The sequence below is a fragment of the Petaurus breviceps genome, unplaced genomic scaffold (genome assembly GCF_028583685.1).
Source record: "Petaurus breviceps papuanus isolate PSGF00001 unplaced genomic scaffold, PetGlider_PUasm1.0 174, whole genome shotgun sequence".
NCBI lineage: Eukaryota > Metazoa > Chordata > Mammalia > Diprotodontia > Petauridae > Petaurus > Petaurus breviceps.
The window spans coordinates 58,094,926-58,121,338 of record NW_027185761.1 but is presented as its reverse complement, the minus strand read 5'-3'; the positions used below and the strand labels follow the sequence as shown (position 1 = coordinate 58,121,338).

Below are 26,413 nucleotides of genomic sequence, written 5' to 3'. Positions count from 1 at the left end.
ATCAATGATTTACTATATTAAACTTTCTTTAAAAAAAAAATTTAAGGGCAGCTAGGTGGCGCAGTGAATAGAGCACCGGCCCTGGAGTCAGGAGAACCTGACTTCAAATCTGGCCTCAAACACTTGACATACTTACAAGCTGTGTGACCTTGGGCAGGTTATTTAACCTCAATTGCCTTGCTTTCCCCCATCCATAAAACATTCAAACCAACCCCCCCAAAAAAAATTTTTATTGCACTTGAGTTCCAAGCTGTTTCCCTCCCTCCCTCCCTCCCAACCATGCACTAGAGAAGGCCAGCATTTGACACAGATATAGAAATACATATATATGTGTGTGAGTATGTATATATTATAAATAGGTATATTTGAAACTATACCTATATTAAACTTTTAAGAAAGTTGTTATTTCAGTTGTATCCAACCCTTTGTGACCCCATTTGGGGATTTCTTGGCAAAAATAACTGGCATTTTTGTCATTTCCTTCCCCAGATGATTTGACAGATGAGGAAGCTGGGGCAAACAGGGTTAAATTTACCCAGCATCACATAGCTAGTGTCTGAGGCCAGATTTGAACTCAGGCCCAGCACTCTTATCTACTGTGTCACCTAGCTTCCCTTATAAGAAGGTTATTTGGTAAAAATATAAATATATTTAGTGAAGATTTTATACATTGAACCTGAACTTATGACCTACTTGCTGTGTTAGTGTTCGAAGGGAAATGGACTGTGAAGTAGAAACCATGCAGCAGACAATAGAGGATTTGGAAGTAGCCAGTGATCCGTTATATTTGCCTGACCCCGACATCACCAAGTTTCCTGTTCATCGGAACTTAACCCGCAAGGCTGGATATCTCAATGCCAGAAAGTAAGAGAAATCTCTTTTGACCTTGAACAGTTTTATGTCTAGTATAAAGGAGTATATTAGGAAGAATATATATACATAGACACACACACTATACTATTATTTTGGTATTTCATGTATATGTGTGTATATGTGCATGTATGTGTATATGTATGTGTATATATCTATATGTATATTGCAGAATGGAATGAAAATTAAATATATGATTAAGGACCTGTGATTTCATTCTTGTGCTTACTTCTAACATTGCTGCTATAGGTTATTACCTTCATGAGCTACTGTGACTGAAAAAATACAATTGATCTAATGAGTATTAATATACTAATAATGGCAGCATTTACATAGCAATTTAAGATTTACAAAGTACTTTATAAATAATAGCTCAGTTTGTCCTCAGAGCAAAACTGGGAGGTACTTGCTATTATTTTCTTCACTTTTACAGATGAGGAAACTGAGGCAAACAGAGACAGTGCCTTGCCCAGAGTCACACAGCTAAAGAAGTGTCTGAAGCAGAATTTGATCTTGAGTCTCTCTGACTCCATGTCTGTCTCTCACTCTTTGCACCATGTCCCCTAGGTCCCTTTATAACATGCCATGATATCTGCCAAATGTGAGTTTCACATGGAAGCTTGAATCATGTTCTGAGAATATTTTTTTACTTACAAAATAAAGAGGAAATCACAAATCAGTCTCAACAAGTATATATTTATGAAGTGCTTACTGTGGGCCAGACACTAAGGGCTGAAGCTACAAAATCATGTTGTACTTTGGTATTCATTGAGTCATTTAGCATTACTAAAAAAGCTTTTTTTGCTTAAAATTGGTCTCCACTGAAAAAGAAAATTGGTCAGAAACTTGGTAGCGTTTTGTTTTTGGCCCCCTAAGCTATACCAAGGGAAACAGAATGGTGGGATGGAGAGAAAACTGGCTATAGAATTAGAAAGCAGCTGGGGTCAAGCCCTGCTTCTGACCTGTCCTGGCTGTGTGACCCTGGGCAAAGTCCCTTAATCTCTGAGAGCTCTAAATTTCTCTTTAAGACTTAGGTTTGAAGTAGTTGTTGATTTTCATTTGTTAAAAGGGCTTCCTCACTAGGAGTCCCCTCCAGTGATGAAATCACAAGTCTGGACAAAATATAGAGCTACTTTGGTAGCTAAATAATTTATATTTTATTGATATAAAAGCCTTTCAGGATCCAAACGGACAGTTTTCTCTTAGTTGTAATGGGTGTATTGTTGTGAAAACTCAGTTTGGACCCAATAAACCATCTGTACCAAGAAATGTAAAGTAAAGATTCTTTTGAAGCATCAGGGCCCACATTTTTCCTTTGTGCACATAAAACTAGATTCTGTTCTATGTTAATATTGTTTTGCATGTTGAAATAACCTTATGTCATGTGCTGTTAATTTCCAAACATTGCTTTAGAAGTATTATATATGTGGATGTTCTTAATCTCTTTGTGACTGAGAAAATCAGTGGATCCTTTTTTGGTACCTGGCTCTAAGAAACAGCATAAGATATACCGAGATTATAACAGAACACACACAGCAAGGAGTGAAAGCCACTTAGCTCACCTGTAATTAATCAGTTTTATTAATTAGTTTCTGTAACATTGATTTATGTTAGAATATGTTGAGACTCTTCAATGCAGTTTAAAGAACAGCATTTTGCCATATAACGTCTATTTGGAAAGTTTTAGAATTATTCTTGGTTTGAGTTGTATGTTATTTTTCTGTTAATTTGTTGAAAGTTATGAAAAGTCTCTACATGTCCCTACTAAATGAGAATATGCTTTCTTTGATTAGTAAGACTGGCCTCGTGTCCTCTACCTGGGACAGACAATTTTACTTTACTCAAGGTGGAAACCTGATGAATCAGGCCCGGGGAGATGTGGCAGGAGGCCTTGCCATGGACATAGACAATTGCTCCGTAATGGCTGTCGACTGTGAAGATAGACGGTACTGTTTCCAAATCACATCCTTTGATGGCAAAAAGTAAGTGCTTTTTTTCCTTATGTATTTTAATACCAGAATAAGTTATGAAAAGGCTGGTGATTTTTTTTTAATTCCAAAGTATTTGACATTATATTTCTTATTAAATACATTCAATGTAAGATTCCTTTAATAAATGTAAATAGTGAATTGAGTTAGGTTGTGGGGTTTTTTTGTTTTTGTTTTTTGAGGGGGAAAGGCAAGGCAATTGAGATTAAGTGACTTGCCCAAGGTCACACAGTTGATAAGTATGTCAAGTGTCTGAGGCCGAATTTGAATTCAGGTGCTCCTGATTCCAGGGGCCAGTGCTCTATTCACTGCACCACCTAGCTGCCCCCTAGGTTTCCCTCCTCCCCCCCCGGAATTTTGCTTTGTTAGCCTTTTAGAATAGTTAATAGTTACTAAATGGTTGTGTATTCATTTAGTTCTCAGTCTGTTAAAATTTAACCACTTTGTGTATAATTTTTTTATTCAGATATAACTGATTAGATTGTTTTTTCATATTTATAGTTTTAAATAATTTTGATGCCTCCTTCTACTCCAGTGAGTAGTAAGATCCAGTATAAATAATTAAGTTAATTTTCTCAATGTTACATGAACATCTTCACTGCTTTGGTTTTTATATGCCTTAAATTCTTTTTTTTTTTTTCTGTCTGGACACTGCTTACTTATTCCAGAGGTTCTCAGCTAAATTTTTCCTAATGTGAGGTGTTTTGAATCCAGTACCTTCTGCTTAATTTTCCTATGAATGTTAGGGGGTCTTTGAACTTTCAATTATTTTTTCTCTCATTTTATGGTTTTTAAAATTCTTTAGCATGTTGTCTCCTTTCTCTGTAGTCAATATTGCATATGCCTTTTATTTTCCCTACATCAAAAGAATCAAACTAACAGTGGATACAACAGTTTTTGACATTTTGTATCTTCAGTTTTAGCTTAACGGCTACTTGTTATAAATTTACTATTTTACGATTACTAGTATAAATGGAAACTTGATAGAATTGTTTTTCACTTTTTCTCTCAGCAAGAATTTAGTCTTCCAAATTATTTTATACCGTTTTAAAAACAGTCTCTGTATCAGTGATTAATAAGTATGAACTATTAGCTTTTAATAAGGCTTATTAGAACATAAGTAATCCAAAAGATGATTTAAAGGAGGTTTTCTAAATTAATCATAGATTTAATTTAATAAACATCACTAGAGATCAGAAAACAAATGAATTATCTGAATTATTTTGTCTTTGATTTATTTCTGGGTTTTTACTGTTTTGCTCTGATTATTATGTGTGATCTTACTGGTAAAGAGGATGCCCTTATAGGAAGCCTCCCCTTATCAACTGGGTCAACAGTTGTTCTGTACTTTGAGTTTTAGACAGTTTCTTGATGCATTCATCTTACGGAGATTTGTTCAGGGACACAGGCTAGTCTATATAAAAGGTAAAACTTGAACCCAAGGCTTCCCAACAATGAAGTCTGCTCTCTCCACTCCACCCCTACCAAGCTGCCGCTCACTGTCTTAGCAGAAATTCCAGACTCGTTATATAGTTGATGTTCTGGTGGAACAACGTCTGATTTTTTTTATAACTTGGCACACCATAAGAAAAGTTAAGGTTACGAAAGTCTAATTCCATGTAAAGAAGTACATGTTAATTGGTTTTGACTTATATTTAAGGAAGAATAGATACTTTCAGATCTTATGGAAAGGTGCTTTTTAAAAAAAACTGAAGTTCAAATTTCTTTTTCCTCCTTTCAGGTCTTCAATTTTGCAAGCAGAAAGTAAAAAAGACTATGAAGAGGTAAATTGTCTCTAGTTAATACCTTTAAAGAGAACTTTTGCCTAAATACATTTTTTCTAAGAGGAGTGTTTATGCTTATTGTCAGTGGACTGCTGCTTGGAAGGCTTAAGGAAAAGGGACCTTGTGACCATTGCTTTCTGAGTTGGCAGACTGCTTGCCTCATGAAATGCCAACCTCATTTATGCCCTTCTCTCACCACCTGCCAGCTCAGTACATAGTGGCAACAGATAGGACCTGTAGCAGCTAAAACGCCAGCACCATTGGGAAGGGGGAATGAGAGACAGAAAAACAAAGATTTGGGAATCCGTATTCTTCCTTACAAGCCTTTTATTTTTGGCCCCATTTTTGCTTATAGTACACCAGGTATGGAAGGTAAGGGACCTACAAAGAACTGACTGTGCAGTGTGTGTGTTTGGCTGGGGTGGGGGGGGGGGGGGTGGGGGGGGGGTGGTTGGGGGGGGGGGGGGGGGGGGGGACATTGGGGAGAAGTTTTTCTAAACAGGCACAGATTTCTGATCAATATTATAGTATAGCTGGTTGAAAAACCATTTATCATTCTTGCCCTGTAGTAGGATTTCTGCAAGACAACTTTTGGAAACGAGTCAGATTTTCCTTTGAATATTACCCTTGAGGAAAAGATAACTTGTTAGTTATCAAGATTGTTAATGCTTTCTGTTATCTGGGGAAGCTGACAGGTATGTTACCTACCCTGTGCTGGGTTTAGAAACAGCACTGAAGTTCAGGGGAGGGTTTCAGTATGAGATACACCAGATGCTTAAAGAGCATTAAGGGCCCTCAGGTTAATCATAGCACATAATAGTATAAGGAGAAATGAAGTAAAAAGAAAATACATTTCATGAGGAGATCCTTTAGAAATTTGAAAAAATTTATTATGTAGAATAGTTATCATTGGCAAAGAGCTACACTTGAAATTTGTATTAAACCCATTCAGGGTATCTGACCCCAAATGTCTTTCTGGACAAAATGGTACAAAAAGAGTACAGAGTTTGTGTTGTTAACAACATTGGCAGCAGCCTGGTACCGTGGAGAGAGTAAATTGTCACAGGCCATGGATTGGAATCTTGGCTCTGCTTTTCAGATCTGTATGGCCCTGGACAAAGCACTCTATCTACTTTCCTCATCTGTGACATTGAGGGACTTGGTCTCAGTCACCTCTAAGGGCCTTGCTAGCTGTTCATTTACTCTGTGATCCTATGATATCATTACAAGGAAGTTTCCATGGTCATTGTGTGAAATAAAATTTGGATACTATGATTTTCTCAGAGGGTTATTTAACACTTTCAGTTCAACATACATTTAGTAATTACTTTTTCTGTGCATGACAGTATTAGGCATTGTGAATACACAGACAAAAATAATAATAGCTAGCATTTATGTGACACTTTAAAGATTGCAAAACAAAATAAAATATTACAGTATAAATACAAATATTATTTCATTTGATCTTCACAGTATCCCTGGGAAGTGAATGCTATTATTATTGCTATTTTTACAGATAAGGAAGCTTGGGTTAATAGAGGTTAAGTAACTTGCCCAGGGTTACGCAGCTGGTAAGTGTCTGAGGCTAGATTTAAACTCAGATCTTCCTGGCTCCGGACCCATTGTCCTTATCTATTGTACCACCCACTGAAACAGTTCCGGCCCTTAAACTTAGATTTTTACGTTTTACATTTTAAGACACAGGTACAGATGAGTTATGATGATCTGTGTTTTGTGTGAGACATTTCCACACGGGGATTTTGGCAGGTTGGGGGGGCGGGGTGGGAAGGATATAATATGTCCACAGATAAATAAAGTGGTCTGAGGAGGGAAAGAACATTATCACATAGTTGAAGAGATCAAGGGATGCTTCCTTGGAGAAAGTGATAAGGATTGTGAGATGCAGCAATACAGAAAGGCAATACACCCAAGCTGGGGGGCGAGATGAGAGGCTGAGTTTGAAGAGTGGCTAGTAGTCTAGGTGGGCAAGAGCAGATGGAAAGACCAGCCAGAAAGGAAGGGTTTGAAGCCAGATTGTGGAATAAGCTTTCTCACTAGATGAGGAATTTGTATTTTCACCTCAAGAGAAAAGGGGGGAAATGGTCCCACACGCCCTAAGAAGTTGTTGCTTTGGTGTTGGGTTTTTTTTGTCAGCTGCATGGAAAATGGTTTGAGAGGCAAGCAGCCAGAATCAGGAAGACCAAGGCTATTATATTAGTACACACATAATAAACTTATTCTCCCCCCCCCCCAAGTTTCTAAAAAATAAGTGATAAGCCACATCAGGAAAACATTGGTTCAGGTACCTCAGAGGCATATATGCTACCTTTGCAACCATGGGCAAGTCACTTAACCACTCAACCCCAGGCAGCTCTCTAAGACAAAGGTACAAATGAATTGTGCTGATCTGTGTTTTGCATGAGAATTTCCACACTGGGAATTTACTACATTAATTAATCTTAGGTCTAGACCAAAACATAGCAATAATAATCAATATATAGACAAGAGGAAATGAGGCTCCAAACTAAGATGGTGACCATATGAATAGATATCAGGAGATCTATGTGAGAAATGTCATGAAATTAGAATCCATAAGACCTGGCAACTTCTTAAAAATTAACCAATTTCTAAATTCAATGAAAATTTCCTCCCAATTAGAAAGAATGAACAGGTAACATTACTTCTTATGAAAATGTTGTATGTTAACTAAATATCATGTATTTTATTCTTGAGAAGTTTTTGTATAAAGTCTTAAATAGTTTTGTTTTCTCTTTCAGTGGATTTGTACAATTAACAATATCTCCAAACAGATATATTTAAGTGAAAATCCAGAGGTAATATTGATTGTGATAGCAAAATCTGGGGGGTTTTTGTGAAATAAATAATTTCCTGAATTGTTGAATACTGTAATTTCTTGAATAGTATTTTTTAATTTCACCTTGACCTTATAAGCACAATATATCACATCTGTACTCAGTCTCTAATTTTCAACCCATTAAATATGGTATAGGCCTTTAGGGGTGGTGAATCTGTGGCCTCAAGGCCCACATGTGGTCCTCTAGGTCCTTAAGTGCCTCCCTTTGACTGAATCCAAACTTCACAGAACAAATCCCCTTAATAAAAGGACTTGGACTCATTCAAAAGGCTGCATCTGAGGCCTCATGTGGCCTCAAGGCTGCAGGTTCCCCACCCCTGCAGGGAAACACCAAAATCAACCAACAGAGATTTGTTGAGGACCTATTTTGTGCTTGATGTAGTATGAGACAGTGGGAAAGAGACAAATACAGAAGGATTCATATAAACAAATAATTATTACATATCTACTGAATGTACTTTGGTATCTTAGTAATAGAATTGAGTCCTGATAGAGAAGCAGTTGGCACACTAAATAGAGATCTGGCCTTGGAGCCAGAAAGATCTGGATTCAAATCTTGCTTCTGATACTAGCTGTATGAACTTAGGAGGTCACTTAATCTCTCAGGGTTTTAGGGAACTCTAAGACTATAAATTATAGAGAAGGCACCAACCTGTATGAGCAGAAGGATTGCTCTATCAGTGAAAACTCAGATCCAATCTCTCCCTCATCCATAGCAGGAAATAGAAATTCATTAAGATACCTATCACCAAAGCAGGATTTTAAGGAACCATAGAAGCTAGTCCCAGGCATGGGCAGCAGTGAAGTGGATGAGGCCAAGATTAGGAGTTGGTCTACTCTGATTTGGTGCAGGTATAATCCAGCCTGCAAATGATAGATTGTAATGAAAGAATCAACTAGTACAGAAAAAGCAAGTCTATTGCTAGCAGGTGGCCTCTGGACAAAGCTAAGATCAGAGACCAGAAATGTCAGACTTTTTCAAGTGTTTCAGTTTAATTTTTTAAAAATTTGTTCTGAACAAATAAAACTGGCATTTTCTTATACACAATAGAACAGAAAAAAAAAGGGGGCTGTACGTGAAACTGCAGATCTTTAATATATACAGCTTATTTTTCTTTTCAGAAATATAATTTCAACCCATAGCTTTCAAAGCTGTCCTGTTTATCTTTGCTTCCTTCTGGCCTTCCGTTCTTTTCTCTGCACTTCTTAAAAATAAGCTTCATTGGCCCTCTTTCCCTGTTGCCCCATCCCTATTCCCCCTCACCCTTCCATCTGCCCTTGGGGAAAAGAAAAGTAAGTATGTAAGGTCCAGAGATGTCATGCTAGACCAATTTGTTGAGATTCAGCAGGCAACTTGGTATTAAGAAATTCAGATTGAGGAAGACAGAGATAGAAGCATAGTATAAGTGTACAAGTAAGGTACCAAGATTCAATACTGAAATTGGATGTAAGGAAAACAGTGCAGGGAGACTGTATAGGAGCCATACAAGCAAGGTCATACCCTCTGTATACCAAGAGATGACATGGTAGGTGAATCTTGGCTCATGATTGCAGCACAAGCAGGACTCAGCCCTCTTGGGAAGTCCCACTTCTTTTACTCTGGCCTTGATGTTTAAGATGAATTAGAACAGGAAGGGAAGCCAGTTACTGTCATTAAGGTATGAGATGCAGGTATAGGCCTGGACCTATATATATAGCTGGAGTGGTATTTGCCAGAATAAAAAGGGAAAAGTAAATCTTGGAAATAGTTCAAAGAAAGAATTCAGAGTGGCAGCTGAACCATTTAAAAAAAGGATGAGTTGTATGTAATCCTAAAACCAGCTTGGGCAGACGAAAGGAGAACCCTTGCCAGCAACTGGGGATTTGGGATGGGAAAATGATTTGGTGAAGATTTTGCATTCAATTATGGAATTGAGTTTGGAGTGAAAGCAGAACATGCTGTTGGAGAATCTGGTAGAAAGTCAAAAGTGAGTAAGGAAAAACAAGCAGTTTAAGTAAGAAAACTTCTGGTTTTGTAATAATTTTTGTTGTTGCAGCCCTAGAAGAGTATTGATAATCCCTGAAACAAGCCTCTTGCTTGATCTGTCAGTCTAGTTTTTCCTTTTTTATTGAAAGCAAAAATAAAGCCAAATACAAATTAGGATGTGTGTGTTTGGGGGGAAATGTTGGAAATGTTGTAGATGATCATCAATTAAAATGATGGCACTTGCCCCACAAATTTGAAAAAATCTGCTAATTTGGTCACATGCTTTTAATAATTTGAATAAGTTTGTGATAACTGCTGTCTAAAATATCCAGTAGCAGAGTCATTTCTGTTTGTTAGCCAACTCTGTAAAAGTTGGATTTGGGAGAATGCACGTGCATTTCTTGTGAGTTGTGCCATTTATAGATGAAATCCACAGCATACCACTTTAAAATGCTGATTTACAGGGTTTGGGGTTTTTTTTTAATATATGGATGGATTCTTTCTATCTAAAATTAGCTTTTCAATTATTGTACCTAGCATGGGACCTAGCACATAGCTGATCCTCAGTGTGTAAATGCTCAGTGAGGGAAATGTCATGAAAAAGAAAGAAGTGCCATCTGTGGCCTGCTTGCTGACATTTAATGTGGCATCTGACAATACCTTGTAAATGTCAGTACTTAGCATGTCTAAAAAAAGTGGGTACCATATCTGTATATGTGTGTGTGTTTGTATTTTATATTACGTGTGTGTGTGTTTGTATTTAATTATAGTTTCTAGGGCAGGTCAAGAGTGAATCCTGGCTAATGATTGTGAGGATTAGTGAGAAGGAAGAAAAAAATAAAAAGTGTATAGCAGAGAACAGAAGAAAACTTGGAAGCACAGAAAAGCAGAGTAGCTTTGAAAGCAATGTATAACATTTATTACATGGTTTTTCAAAATAAAAAGTTAAGTCTGAAGTGGAAATTCATGGTTTTATATTGAATCCTCAAAGATATTGTGCTGTGTATTTAAGTTCAAAATGAATAAAAATTTTAAATTTAAAAAAAGTCAGTTCCTAAACTCAAAAGATTTAAAACACTGTTATTTTATGTATTAGTAAAAACTAAGTAGTTTAAATCATGAAGAAGAACATCTGGATTGATGATGTTTAGAAGTTAATGAATCTCTTACTCTTAGAGCTAGTGTCTGGAGGTATTCCATAGGTTCATTTTTTATTGCAATTTCAGAATAATCTGACTTAGTAGGTTGTATGTAAATTTGTTCATTCAGAATATTGTACAGTGGCTTTTGCCTCATTTTCTTTTCTGAAGATCTTTTTCTAAAAATTAATACAGGAAATTGCTGCAAGAGTAAATCAGTCAGCTCTAGAAGCAGTCACCCCATCACCATCTTTCCAGCAAAGGCATGAGAGCTTGCGGCCAAACCCGTAAGTTACATGACCACTTATTTAAAGAGCTTTGTGAGATAGTGAAAGTGAATGGAATGATATAATTTGATCTTAGCAATGCTGTGTACACAATATTACAATTATATTTAATGTATATTTAATATTTCAATTATATTTGAATTTGAAATTTTAAATATAACAGCGCATTCCATGGCAGATCACTTAGCCTAATTTCTCCATTGTTTGAGTGTGTTTATTTTATACTTCTGGATCAATTAATGCATCTTTTAGAATTCCAAGAAGCCATGATGTGATGTGTGTAAAAATCAGTTTTTTGTGTTTTTTTATTTTTGTTTTCTCTCATCCCATCTTTTGGCTTTTTTACATAAATTTTGTTCACATTTCCCTTAAACTAGTAAAGCATTCAAATATGTGCACAGGAACAAAAGAAAAAGACAATTGTAGAATTGTTAATTGCACATGTAGCAAATGTATTTGCCAGTTTTAAACTCTACCCCCAGAAGATATAAATATGTACATAAATACACATACACCATCCATCCAGATAGATTTAATACAGGAGTGTCCATATAAACTTATTTTATAAAATTCTTTTATTTTCTCATTTATTTAGCATGGATTTTTTTACTTTTGTCCATATGTGTATACAGGGCATCCCCAAAGTTTTAAATAGAGTTCTAGGTAGCATTTAAAAAGCCCATTAAAATATGCAGAGCATCTGACATTAAGAACCCTTGTATTAGTGGGACTGTTGGCTCAAAGGACATGTACATTCTTGTCACTTAGTTTAATTTTATATTACTTTCCCAAAAATCAGACAAATTGACAGCTTAATAAAGGTCTTGTTTTTTATCACAATCTCATCCTCACATTGAATTGTCATCTTTTATCTTGACCAGTTTTATGAGTGTCTTTTGAGATGTCAGAGTTGTTTCAATTTGCATTTCTGTGATTATTAAAAAGTTAACATTTTTTATGTTAGTATATACCCATTTTAAAAAAATATTAAGTATAGTTTCCCAAAAGTTAATTTTCTTTCTTTTCTCTCTTTTTAGACAAACTCGACCACCCACAGCTCGAACTAGTAGTTCAGGGTCTCTCGGATCTGAGTCAACAACTTTGGCAGCTCTTTCCCTGGATTCCCTCGTTGCCCCAGACACACCTATACAATTTGATATAATTTCTCCCGTTAGTGAAGATCAACCTGGCCAGGCTAAAAATTCTGGGCAGGGAGGCAAGTAGGTGAAACAACATTAAAACTCTTATGCTTTATTCTCCTTGATTTTATTATTTAGCTTAACCATTTGAAATTGACCTACTCAATATCATCTATCATTAATGTTATATCAGAAAGTTAACAGCTGGTCACTTCATGTTTCTGAAATTCAGCAGAATGAAAATCTGCTTGAATTCACCTTTTTTGTTGACTTAGTATATAGATTTGGAATACATGGCTTTTACCCAAGTACTCAGCCATCCAGAGTTAATTACTGGAATAAATTTAGCCATTTGATGTAATAGGTCAGGTATATTCAAGAGATGCATTTCATGTAATGTTAATGCCAGGATTAATTTAGAACCTCTTAGACATTCCGAAATTTAGCTCTCTCCATCTGTTTGTTTCCAAAATTTATTTAAAATTTTAGTTCTCCTTCCATTTTTCTTACTGTGAATGGAACAAAAATTCAGTAATTTTGGAAAATGAGGAAAATGTTTTTTCTCTTCCCTTTGTATATGTTCATACTTTCATTTCCAATGTATTTTTTTATCTGCCTTGAGAAAGTCTGAAAGCTTAGATTTTTACTGTACTACATTTAGATTAATAATAAGCAGAGAGATAAAGAAATATCTGCATTACAGAGCTATTCTAGATAGTTCTATTTGGAGCTAAATTAATACACTAACATTGAACTAAATTAGTACGCTTTTATTGTAGCTCTCATTACAATACTTCATTGTTACAGAGATTCTTCCTATAACTATAGTGCTGGTCAAATAGCTTCTCCTGAAACCTAACAACTGTAATTAAGAAAAGCCTGATACAGTACAATTAGCTCATGAGGCAAATGGACAGCTAGTTTATAAGCATTGTTATTGTTAGTTCAGTCTTTGTTCCTCAAACTTGTACAAAAATCTAAACTTTTAGGGAGTTTATTTTTAATATATATGTTTATACTCATTGCCCCTTCATTCTCCCTGGGCCTGGAAAAATAGTAATAGCTAGCATTTATATAGCTCTTTAAGATTTACAAAGCACATTACAGATGCCTTATTTTATCTTCACAATAGCCCTGTGAGGTAGATGCTATTATTATCCCCATTTTACAGTTGAGAAAAGTGAGGCAGGCAGAGGCTAAATGGACACACAGGTAGTAAGTGTCTGAAGTCAGGGCGCTATCCATTCTCATCTAGCTACTACAGAAAGGACTTCTCTTTCTGGGGACTAAGGAAGGAAAGGTATCCTGCAAGTGGAGACATCATTTATCTCTTTTTTGAACATTGAACTAAATTAGTGACTACTCACTTCAATCTTGTCAGACCTAATTAAAAAAAAAAAAAAAAGGAAGCAGCCCTCCAAAGGAGAGCAGAAGGGGTGAGAAGAAAGGGCTTTTCAGAAATCATTTCTCCAAGTACCTGATGGTAACTGTGTCCTTTAAAAAATGTTTTTCCAGACGTACAAATCCATTTGGAGAATCTGGAGGAAGAGCAAAGCCTGAAACTGAAGGTAAAAAAAATCCTGTCTCCTCAGTGATGCTTCCACTAGTAAGATATGAGTGACATCATTTAGTTAACATTCATTAGCCGCTCATTTGTCTCAACTCTGAAGACCAATTCTCATAACCTCCATCATTGTAAGAAGGTTTATCATTCAGTGCAGTGGTGTGCACATCATTGTCCCGGAGGTGAATATAAATCTGCTCCATAAGATCTCACGTTGCTCTAGCCCTTGCAAGTTTGCAGCGTGTTTTACACACATCATTTTTTCCATTTGGTCCGCACGCTAACCCTGCAAGGTAGCTACTACAGGGATGTCTATAGCCATTTAACATTTGAAGAAGCCAAAGCTCAAAGAAGTTATAAATTGCCTGTGCTCACATAGGAAGTGTCCATTTTGAATACTGTCTTATACCATGTTATAAATGGTTCCCCACATTCCCCAGTTTGTGAGGGCTATAAAGTGTGCTCCCCCAAGAACCATCACCATTTCTCTTCCCTTGGCCAAGTTCCCAAAGGGTCCTCTAATCAGCCACAATCTCCTAACCTGACAGTTGTTATCCCACTTCTTATTCTAGAGTTACAACTGATATTTGAGCTTACACACCAGAAATGTCTTTTTATTTGAACGTTGAGTCTCCTGGAGCAGTGTGGTACAGTATGAAGATCTGGCCTTAGAACTGTCAAGACCTGACTTCCAGGTCCTGCCTCTGACACATTGATTGGCTATGTGACCCTTTGCAAATCTCTTTACCATTCTGTTCTAGGCCTCTGCTGTCCAATACAAATAGAAACCATCCCTGGGGCTGCACGATGATTTGGAAAAAAAAAACACAAATTAACGTTATGTTTTATTATGTTTTTGTTAGACACTTCCTAATTCTGTTTTAATCTGATTAGGCCTCTGGGAATTTTTGAGGGCTGCAGGAAGACCTCAAGTTTGACTCACTGCTCTAGGCAATTCTCTTAAAACTTTAATTTGCAGAAAAGGTGCCCACCTGCAGGAGCAAAGGGAAGTTCCCCGTACCAGTGAATTCATAGATACAAGCCCTGTTCCTGCCCTGATCCCCTTTAACTCTCCCCCTATGTTTTTGTGAGTTTTTTCCTGGTTTACTTCAATAATGTATACATTGCTTTTTCCAATATATTCAGAAGTGATCTCTTCTAAGATGATCACTGGATCATTTAAAATTAGATATTTAATTCCAAAGGAAAAGAAAAATGAATTTTAAAATGATATACCTTTTTCTGCTTTAGATTCCATTCTTCATCAGTTATTTATCGTCCGATTCCTTGGCTCTATGGAAGTGAAATCAGATGATAGTCCAGATGTTGTTTATGAAACAATGCGCCAAATCCTAGCAGCCCGTGCGATCCATAACATTTTCCGGATGACAGAATCACACTTATTAGTTACTTGTGACTGTTTAAAGTAAGTAATCATTTTTGTCTGACTTTTTTTAGTCTAAATGTACTGTTATCTCCTGATACTATTTTTGTTATTAATTTTAGGTTAATCGACCCACAGACGCAAGTTACAAGGCTCAGAGTAAGTTATATAAATTTGTTTAGCTGTCTATATGCCTGTGTCCATGTATATTTATAGTCTGTTTTGTATTCGAGCACATGAGTCATTCTGAGGATACCTACATGTGTTCATGGAACTGAAAAGACCAGTATATGATCACCAATTAAGTTCTACTCTTAAGATTCTTCAGAAAAATCCAGCCATTCTTGGATTCCCTGCATCACTTAGAACAAAACCTAAGCAATTGGCAACTATTTTTCATTACTTGAAAATTTGACTGACATAATTAATTCATCCACTGCTTTAGTTAACATATAGCACAGTAAAGAGCCTGGGAATAGATAGAGTATTGAGCTGAGGGTGTCTACTTGGGAAGATCTGCCAGTCCGCATTATTTTCTTAGTTAATATTTGAAAATATGGGGTTTTTAAAAATTATTTAATTTGAGTTGAATAGTTAAGGGACCTTAGCTCCAAGAAGTGAAGAACTTGCCAGGGTCACCCAGGACATTAGTGCCAGAGGCAGAAGCAGTTGCTGGAGCTTAGGTCTCCAGAGGCAGGACCCCATGGTCTTCTGTTCAGCCATGTCCATTAAGTATGATGACATTTGCTGTTGATAGAAGCATAGATTAATACTATGTTAAAATGAATAATTGCTAGAGATGTTTTGGTGTTTTGGTTTTTCTCAAGAATATTGCTTTGAGATTCTTAACTATTTACTGTTGATTCTATGTGTGCTTGTGTGTGTGAGACAGTTTCCCTTGCCCAATGTGGTCCTGTATGCTACACACCAGGAAAGTAAACGTCTCTTTGGATTTGTGCTTCGGACGTCAGGAGGCAGAGTCGAGAGTCATCCGACATCAGTCTGCTACATATTTGAATCAAACAATGAAGGAGAAAAGGTACTTTGCATTTTAACATCTGTTCCTATATATATAAGAAACATAGTATTTAATAAAGCCCTAAAGGAAGCCCCAGTACTGCCCATTCCTCTGCCTGAGGAAGTTGGGGGCTGAGACTGCCGGACCTTGCACAGTAGGTCAGCCGTGTCAGGGGAACGGCACAAGGCATTGTGCGGTCTGTGTGGTGAGTAAATGTGTGAATGACCCATAGCTTTGTTGGCTGTTATTCTTCATAATCAGAGAGGACCAAAATGACCACAGTATGTGGGGATCAATGTCCTGGGCGCCCCCTGTGGCTGATGAGACCAATTACGAGCTCAGATAGGATCATTTGGAGTGGAGGTGTCTCCAAGAGGTACCTACCTCCCATAAGATGTAGATGAGACCCAGGGGATAGAGGATAACTGTTCTCACACCTTCGGAAACGCCTTCAGTGTCGAAGCAGCCGTAGTCTTGGACATTCACTGTGCTCTTGAAATCTCAAGTGTCCTTCAGTGGACATAAGAAAGCATGAAGGAGGGATCTAGGGGGTGGAGCCAACAGGCTCTTAGAAGCAAACCGCACAGACTCCAAGGGATGGAGTTCTTGAGTCAGATGGTTTACCAGGCAGCTTATTTTGTTCTGTGTGGGTGAATCTAGTTTTACCAGAGGGATTTGGGGAATATTTAAATGATATCTTCAGATTTATTTCCTCAAAGTGAGAATGCTTTTAACTGTTTTTGCCTTATTCAAACTCTTTTTTTGTTTTAGATTTGTGATTCTGTTGGACTTGCAAAACAGATCGCTTTGCATGCTGAATTGGTAAGATTCCAAAACGTATCTTTATTAAATTTGCTTGTTAACTTTGTAGTCAGCGAGTACTGAACAAGCAGCAAGCCTGACTCACTGTCCTTAGAGGACTGGCTGAAGGGCTGCACAGCCTAGAGAGACCACAGAGCTCTTTCACACTCAGGAGGGCCTGGGCTTCTTCTGTTTGTCCTAAAAAGATAGAACTAGGAGAGATGAGTAGAAATTGCACCAAGGCAGATTAAGGATTCATTCTAAAGAAAATCTTCCTAATGGGTATTGGAAGTGAAAAGGGCTGTTTCAGGAGGCTACTGGAGGTCTTCAAACCAAGGACTAGGCAACTGTTTGTCTGCATTGTTGTAGAGCAGATTGTTTGGGTACATCTTCGACTAAATTCTCTTGGGGGGGAGACAGACCATGGAATTAGGAGAGGACTCCTTTATAGTCAGAAGATCTGAGTTTGAATTCTGACCCAGCAGCTATTCATAACCTCCATGGGTCTTAGCTTCTTTGTGTTTTTTCCCCCATTTTAATGTCTTATTTTTCCCCAATTACACCTAAAAACAATTTCTAAAATTTTTATTTTTTAAGTTTTGAGATCCAGGCCCTATTCCTGTCTTGCTCCCTTCTCCCCTCCCTAAGATAGCAAGCAGTCTGTTATAGGTTATACATGTGCAATCATGTAAAACATTTCCATGTTAGTCATTTTGTAGAGAAAAAAATAAAACAAAAATGAAGAAAGTGAAAAATAGTATGTTTTGGTCTGTATTCAGACAATGTAAATTCTTTCTCTGGAGGCGAATAGCATTTTTCATCCTGAGTCTTTTGAGATTGTCTTGGATCATATTTTACTGAGAATAGCTAAGTCATTTGCAATTGTTCATTGTACAATATTGCTATTACTGTGTACAGTATTCTGGTTCTGCTCACTTCACTCTGTTATCAATTCATGTAAGTTTTTCCAGGTTTTTCTGAAAGCATCTTGTCTGTCATTTCTTAAAGCACAGTAATACTCTATTACAATCATATACCATAACTTGTTCAGCCATTCCCCAATTGATGGGTATCCCCTCAATTTCCATTTCTTAACCACTACAAAAAGAGATGCTATAAATATTTTTCAATAAATGATTCTTTTCTCCTCTACCCCCCACTTTTTTATATATCTTTGAGATCAAAGGATATGCACAATTTTATAGCCCTTTGGGCATAGTTCCAAATTGCTCTCCAGAATGGTTAGGTCAGTTTCACAACTCCACAAACAGTGCATTAGTGTCCCAGTTTTTCCACATCCCCTCCATCATTTATCATTTTCATTTTTTGTCATATTAACCATCCTGATAGATATCAAGTGATACTCAGAGTTGTTTTAATTTGCATTTCTCTAATCAGTTTAGAGCATTTTTTCATGTTAATATAGATAGCTTTGATTTCTTTGAAAATTGCCTGTTTATCCTTTGACCATTTGTCAATCAGGGAATGACTTGTTTGGGTACATCTTCGACTAAATTCTCTTGGGGGGGAGACAGACCATGGAATTAGGAGAGGACTCCTTTATAGTCAGAAGATATGAGTTTGAATTCTGACCCAGCAGCTATGTAGCCCCAAGTATTTCATAACCTTACATAACCTTTCATAGTCTTACAAAGTTGACTCAGTTTTTAGAAAGGAGGCCTTTATCAGAACAGTTTTCTGCTTTCTTTCTAATTTTGGTTGCATTGGTTTGTTTGCAAAAATTTTTTCATTTTCTATTGTCAAAATCATCAGTTTTACATTTTGTAATGCTATTTATTTCTTCTTTGGCCCTAAATTTTTCCTTTAGCCATAGATTTGACAGGTAGACTATTCTATACTCTCCTAATTTGCTTGTGGTATTACGCTTTATGTCTAAATCATGTACCCATTTTGACCTCATCTTAGTATGTGGTGTGAGATGTTGGTCTATTACCTAGTTTCTGCCATACTGTTTTCCTGTTTTCCCAGCAGTTTTTGCCAAATAATAAGTTTTTGTTTGAATCTTTGGGTTCATCAAACACTAAATTATTATGGTCATTTACTGTAATGTATTGTGTGCCTATTCTCTTCCATGGATTCTCCCACCACCACCACCCCATGTCTTAGCAAGTACCAGATTTTAATGATTACCACTTTGAGATCTGGCATAGCTCATCTACCTTTCACATTTTTTAATTGATTCTCTTAATATTCTTGACCTTATGTTCTTCCAGATGAATTTTGTTATTTTGTCAAGCTTTATAAAATGATTTTTGGTAGTTTGATATGGCACTGAAATAAGTAAATTAATTTAGGTAGAATTATCATTTTTATTATACTGGCTCAGCCTACCCATGAACATTAATATTTTTCCGTTTGTTTAGATCTGACTTCATTTGTATGAGAAGTGTTTCGTAATTATGTTCATATAGTTCCTGAGTTTGTCTTGGCAGGTAGACTCCCATATATTTTATGTTGTCTACAGTTATTTTAAATGGAATTTCTCCTTCTATCTCTTTCTGATGGACTTTCTTGGGAACATATAGAAATGCTAATGATTTATGTAGATTTGTTTTATATCCTACAATTTGGCTAAAGTTGTTAATTATTTCAATTAGTTTTTTAGTTGAATCTCTAGGATTCCCTAAGTATACATACCATCATATGATCTGCAAAGATTAATAGTGTTGTTTCCTCATTGCCTAGTCTAATTCCTTCACTTTCTTTTTCTTCTCTTCCTACTGCCTTAGCATTCAGGGATAGGAGAAATCACTTACTGTAGCTTTTCATTAAATTTCTTGATCATTATTCAGCCCAGTTCAGACATCAGAGTTTTGCTGGAGTAGGAATATGGAAGCCAGACAATCTGCCTCCCTTCCCTTTGAGGCATTTTATTACTACAGTCAAGTTTTTCTGAAATAAAATATTTTGAAGTTATGCATTAATGTAATAATGAAGTATAAAAATAACCTATTACAAGGCTGTTTTAATGTAAAAAAAGGTCTAAAATGTGCTGTTTATTAGGTTTGATCAAGTAAGAATGCATTTCTAGAATAGATTAAAACAATATGTATGTAAATTTGTTTTGTACAAGTGAACTTAACTTTCTTCAGGATCGTAGAGCATCAGAGAAACAAAAAGAAATAGAGAGAGTAAAAGAGAAACAGCAGAAGGAACTGAACAAGCAGAAACAAATTGAAAAGGTACCATTTTTTCTAAAATCTTGTTTCTTGGGCAGCAGAGGCAATTCCAGGTTTTCTCTCAGGGTCAAGCTATATTTTGAGCCACTTAATTGCTTCATAATTGCTTTCCAGAATTATCGCCTATAAATTTATTGGGTGATCTGACAAGTGATGAGCCTGAAGTTCTCACAGCCATGCTGTCATTTACATGTGCATGCTGACATCACGTTAGAGATGGGGCACCAGCGGATTGCCAGTGCTCTCAGTACATCTTTGGAGCACTTTTAGAACGGTCTTCAGAGCCAGCAGCACATACTGCTGACAATTCTTGAGTTTTTGAGGATGTGTTTGGTTTTTTTAATTGTCTGAGAGTCTGAAAGAGCCAAGTCTGAGAAATAAAAAAGTGATCGAGTTGAGCGATAACATTTGGCCAAAAGCTGTCAGTCGGACAATCAGCAGGTATTTATTAAGCTGTGTGCCAGGCACTGTGCTTGGCACTAGAGATAGGATTTTAAAAATCAAAGTGGAATTATAAAATAATGAAACTTTATAATGCTGGTCAGTTTTCTTATATATATATATATATATATACATCTAGATCAATTGAGGCAGTTCCTCAAGTGTTTAAAATTGTTTTATTTTGCAAGCAAAAAAAGTATTCTCGGATACCAACGTGATATATAATTCAGTTATTCCTAAGAGTTCTTGAAACAAGGCCAGTTCTGAAAAAGGCTTAGTTAGATTTTCAAAGTAGCTTCTCATTTTAGCAATTTATTGTTATTTTATGATAGCCATGTGGTTTTCCATTTGATTGCAGAGGGCTGTGAAATTCATTATGCTTTCTTATTTCTCCTAGGATTTAGAAGAACAAAGTCGATTAATAGCTGCCTCCAGCAGACCAAACCAGACAAGTGGAGAAGGACAGTTTGTGGTCCTCAGTAGCAGCCAGTCTGAAGAGAGTGATTTGGGAGAAGATGGAAAGAAGAACAAAGAGTCAGAAGCATGAGGTTATCCATTTTTGGTGGCTTTTTTCTACCATCAGAATCTACTAACAGTTTCTGAGGTGAAACAGCACAAGCTAAACAACCTTAAGAGGCATCAAGGTGGATACTTAAGGTTTTTTTCTAGAAGACTGAACTTGCCAACCAAGTTTGACATTGGGTTTTTTTTCCTCTTAAAATTGATTTACCGTTACTGTAATAACAATAACTTAACACCTAATTCCACATGTTTAAAAAAATCTGTCAATTTACTGAAGTAGGTTGATGCAGAATTATACTGAATTGAGACTTTTTTTCTCAAACTTTTTATCTTGGCTTTGCAAGTGGGTACAACTGAAAGAAATTACTTATCCTTGGGCTTCAGCTATATGGGGGTTGTTATTTCTGTCTGCTGGAAGCAGGAAGAAGCTTTATACTGAACAGGTTCAAAATCATTTGCATTTTGCAAAGAATCACTCCTTGTGGGACTGATATTACAACAGTAAAGTGCAATACACCTTGGAACAGTCCTGGGGACATAGGTTTTATGTGTGTGGTTTTAGAGTTTTCAGGGAGGTGCCATTTAATCTCAGAATGCATCATTGGTATGGCTTGGGATGTCATTACATCTTGGTGTATATGGAAATAGAAACAAAGGTTTCTCCATGTCAAGATGAACCTGGCAGTTGGCATGTGAGCTTCACACTTCATTCTGAGGGTGGGACTGAAATACTGCCACTGAGTAGTAGTGGTGAAAATTAGAAGGTTCGGGGTTGTGGAAGGACAGCTTTTCAGATACATTTTAGGTAGTGGATTTGGATGGGGGTGAACTGGCCTTTGGTATCTGTTTTACTCAGTGATGCATTCTATTGTTTTATATCATATGAAATCATAATGTTCATTACACTTGAGTGACATTGCAACAAAAGTTCTTCAGCAATTATGTTTACTGATTAGGCAGAAATCCCTAAGTCCTTGGGGCTTTGTGCTCACTTGGAATGATTTCAGCTGACTTTCTCCACATCTTCACCGCTAAAAAACCCTCAGCTTCTTGCTGTGTATGATATTGAATCATCCATAATGGCCAACAACTAATTTATAAAAAGTCATATTTGCACTAATTATTGTAAATAATACTATTCTAATGAATGGAAGACACGCGTAGGGTTCAAAAACATCTTGTAATGTCTGGTGTGTTACAGAAAAATTGAAAAGAAAAAACCTGTTTGGCTCTGAGTCCTAGTTATAAATGATGACCATTCTCTACAAGCCTCTTCCATTGTCAGGGGTTTATTTTTTACAGTTATTAATGTTTCAGACAAATAGTGCTTCTCACAAATTTAAGAATTTCACACAGAATATAGTTTCAGCAATTTAAATGTACTAAAAATATTTTAGTCAGTTTGTTCATTTGGTCAGAAGTTAGTTTCCAATAACAATCTGGAATTTCACAAAGGAAAATTCTATTTAAAATGTGGCATTTTTCCTCAAAAGTGAAGTAAAGGGGTTCATTTTTGGCTTTGACTAAGTGTATGGGTGACTGTTTTCAGTCATCACTAGAACAGGTGATGTCAGATCTTTAATTAGGCCTTTCTTCTGTCTGTCTGTCTGTGTGCCAAGTGGAAATTTGGGTTTATTATAATATTATAATGCCTACTGGCAGCATTATGTTACCAAGACATTTAGTTAAAAAAAAAAAAACTAAAGTTGGTCCATATGATTGAATTTATTTGAGGACATGATATGGCTAACTGTTTATATCGAGAACGGTACAAATGTCAACATGAACTATTTTCTTCACTTGAAAAGTTGTTCTTTGATCAATAATCATCCATGTAAGATCTTGCTCTTAAGTTGTTACTGACAAATCGTGCATATTCTGCTCAATCCTTTGTTTACATCATAGCTTGTGTCCATTTACCCTTATTTCTAATCAGTCTCTGTAGCCTTTAGAGAAGTTCTTTAAAAAAAAGAAACAAAGGAAGGTTTCAGCAAGAAGGGAAAGTTCTGTATAAGCTGGTAAAAGTAATACCTTTCATTACTGATGCAGGATTTGGGGAGAGCAAGATGAGGAAGACAGGCCATCTTACTGTTTTACGTGAGTCCCTACAATATGGCCTCACTTTTGTTTTGAAGGATTGTCAATTTTATGATATCAAACCCATATCGAGCTGTAAATTTTAAAAACTCCAAAGCCAAATAAAAATTATTTTCTAATTAGTTCCTCTCCTGGATGATTCCAGCTTCTGCTCTACTATAGTTAATTTAGAGTTGATCATATATATTTGTTTCTGATCATTGTAAAGAGACTTTATCTCTGCCAAATTTCTTCTACCGGACTAGTCCAGAGTCTTGTTTCTTCTTGCCTAGATTACTCTAATAGTCTGCTAAGTGATTTTTTTTTTTGGTTTCCCTTCAGTCCCCTCTTCAGTCTATCATTCATACTGTGGTCCTAGAAACTTTAATGCACTGACCTAATCACTTCACTCTTCTAGCCCCAAACCTCCCCATTGCCTTCTGAATCAAGTGTAGACTGGTGATCTTGGCATTCGAGGCCCTTTATAATCTGGTTTCAACATACTTTTTGAGCTTTATTACATACTATTCCTTTATTATATATTCTGTGTTCTAGTCACAGTAGACTATTCTCTATCTCTTGCTCTCACCCTCTTAGCTCCCATCCACTGCCCCCAACCACTCTTTCTGTTCTTGTAAAGCCAATCTCCAGCCCCGCCTTCTCCATGAATTGTTCCCTGGCCCCAGAAACTGAAAGCAGTCTCTCTGTTCATATTGCTCTTGGTACTTCGCCTAAATCTCGCCCTTAGAGTCACCAGATTCTCTCTATCATATGTGTGTGTCTTTCCCTGTCACACCACACCCTTCACATTATACTACAGGCTCCCTGAGGGAGGGGTTTATGACCTATGTCTTTTTGCCCTCAGCACCATGGGTGCCTTGTATATAGTAGGTGCTTAATTTGAATTTACTTAATTGAATTCTGGTGATAATAGGATTAGGATTTAAGGTATTTTCCCCAAGATTAGTGTTCTTAATGATTAAAGATATAAACAGGACCAATACACATCCTGAAGAAGTACTTGTAATATTTAAATAGAAAATTTCAAAGGTCCTTGCCCCCCTACACATAAACACCTACCTTTTTACCCAAAGTAAAAAAAGTTAGACTCTAACTGTTCCGTTCTCCTTTTTACTGTTGTCAGATGCTAAAATCGGACACTTACTGGCATCTTTAAAACTGTGCCTGAAGTGAGTGTTGTGCCATACTAGAACATCTGCACTTCACGGATTTTTATAAGAGAACCATAAAACTAAATTAATGTTTTAAAAGGTAAGAAGAAAGAGAATAGATGATTGAGAAACGAACATAATGCTAATAAGAGAATTCTCATTTAACAAAGAAATCAACTCTTCTACAAATTTTGGAGTCAAATCCAGGAAGTTCACGTATTTTATAGGAAGTTTTCTGTTAAGTTCTAAACATCTGAAGCAGCTACTAGATCACAGGGCATTGGGTCATATCATTGGTTTTGTTTTTGTTATTGTTTCATTTAATAGCTCAGGCTACTAAATCTGCTCCATTTTGGGTGCACAAAAGAGCCCCTGTTAATGGCTAGCATTTCATTCCATTTGAAGAAATAGTGGCTCACCTTACATCTATGAGATTTAAGCCTCATTCCCATGGAATTAAAGACTTAATTATTAAGAAGCATCTGTGGGGAAATCAGAATTTCATTACATTTTTAAGCCATCACTTGTGATTGTCTAAGATAAGTTACCGTGTATGTGAAGAGCTAACATGAGAATTAGTCCTTGTACGAACCAAGTTCAGGTACAAAAATGACTACTTTTGTAGTATGTTTGGGCGGTTTTGTAATGTGACGGGCGAATTTTTGTAATGCTAGATTGATTCTTTTATTGGTGTAATTTTCAGCAGTTTTCAGTAATTAAAAAAATCATACAAAATTTTCCTTTAGAATTGGGATTGTATATAAGACAATGGTGACCTTGGGGGTTTTTTATATTGTAAAAATGGGCATAGAATATTGCTGACAGGACTGAAGGGCAATATGCCATTTGAATTTTAAATGTATAATAAAATACATGTTTTATATATAATAATTTGGGGTTTGATATAGGTGAATGGAATATAAATATTTGTATTGAATCTAAGTGCTTTCAAATGACATGCATTGTCAGAGAGTCAGACTTTTTTCTTCAGTTTACAACACTATAATTCCACATATTGCCATTTCTTCAGGAATGTGATGGGCAGTGAAAAGTGACATTTTTCAATAATTAGATTTGACGTGTTAGCAGGCTTATTACATTTACCACCATTTTGGTCTTACTATTACCAAGCACTTTCTAAAGAATTGTCCCATTCTAAAGCAGTAGGGTCAAACTCAAATAGAAACCAATCTCTGCCAGCCACTTAATGACTTAGAAAACCACAAATTAACATCTGTGTTGTATTGTATTTTAATGTATTTTGTTCAACATTTCCTCATTACATTTTGATGTGTTTCCAGCAGCACTTGGGAGTTCTGCTGGGCCATCTTTGACCTGTGTTCTAAAGGATCAGTACACCAGCATAGATGTACGGAATTGCTTAGATGATGTCATTTCCACGTGTTCTGTTTGGGATTTCTTTTAGTACTTACCGTCTCATTCTTATAGGGGTTTGATTTCTGCGGGCTAGTTCTCCCCACATTTTATAAGGTTTGTAAACTTTTGGAGGGGTCAGGGAACAAAGGGAAATGGACTTTTACTTAATGTCATTTAACTAACACAGATACATGTATATTCTATATATACAAATATATAATCTGACCCTATAACTTGATTTAGAAAAGAAATAGTTATTCCTGCAGATGTTTTTGTAAGACTGTTCATCACGAAATTTACTCCTCCCCAAGTAAATATGTGCTTGTTAAAGCAGCCTCTGGTGCTTTTTAAAAAGCCCCACATCTGATAACCTCAGTGAGGAAGTGAATACCCTATGATCGGATGGTTTGGGAGGGCACTCTTCTTTGCTGGACTGGGCATTGCTATAAAAATATAAATACAGGAAGGGATTGCTTCTCTAACATGTTATTTTTATATAAATTATTGATGTATTGCCTGGAAATTAGGCTAGCCAGAAGAGTGTCATATTCTTGGGATGCATGTAAAATGTTTAACAACCTAAATTTCTACATAGAGAAACCGGTGTTTAAATACATTATTTTAAGATATACAAGAACAAAATCATTTAGCTAATCAAATGCTGCAATTGTTTCTATCAATAAATCTACCAGTTATCTGAACATTTCTGTATGCCCAGCAATGATTAGTTTATGTTCAAGTAACTGGAGTTGTTAGAAGGCTGACAGTGTTACTGTGTTTTATTTGTATTAGCATTCTCTTAATAGCAAG

At 36.3% G+C, this 26,413-nt stretch overlaps 1 protein-coding gene across 1 annotated transcript in view; it reads left to right on the top strand.

Annotated features, from left to right (window-relative positions):
- The window catches only part of APPL1 (adaptor protein, phosphotyrosine interacting with PH domain and leucine zipper 1), a 45,574-nt gene extending 19,209 nt beyond the window's left edge, over positions 1–26,365 (top strand). Inside the window, exons 10-22 of the mRNA XM_069084277.1 lie at positions 706–864; positions 2,664–2,852; positions 4,600–4,642; positions 7,420–7,476; positions 10,818–10,909; positions 11,947–12,129; positions 13,564–13,616; positions 14,864–15,038; positions 15,119–15,155; positions 15,889–16,035; positions 16,786–16,836; positions 19,929–20,018; positions 20,854–26,365. Coding sequence (XP_068940378.1) covers positions 706–864; positions 2,664–2,852; positions 4,600–4,642; positions 7,420–7,476; positions 10,818–10,909; positions 11,947–12,129; positions 13,564–13,616; positions 14,864–15,038; positions 15,119–15,155; positions 15,889–16,035; positions 16,786–16,836; positions 19,929–20,018; positions 20,854–21,003 — 1,426 coding nt within the window. The 3' untranslated portion in view covers positions 21,004–26,365. The remainder of the gene's footprint in view (positions 1–705; positions 865–2,663; positions 2,853–4,599; positions 4,643–7,419; positions 7,477–10,817; positions 10,910–11,946; positions 12,130–13,563; positions 13,617–14,863; positions 15,039–15,118; positions 15,156–15,888; positions 16,036–16,785; positions 16,837–19,928; positions 20,019–20,853) is intronic.
- Positions 26,366–26,413: the final 48 nt, after the last annotated feature.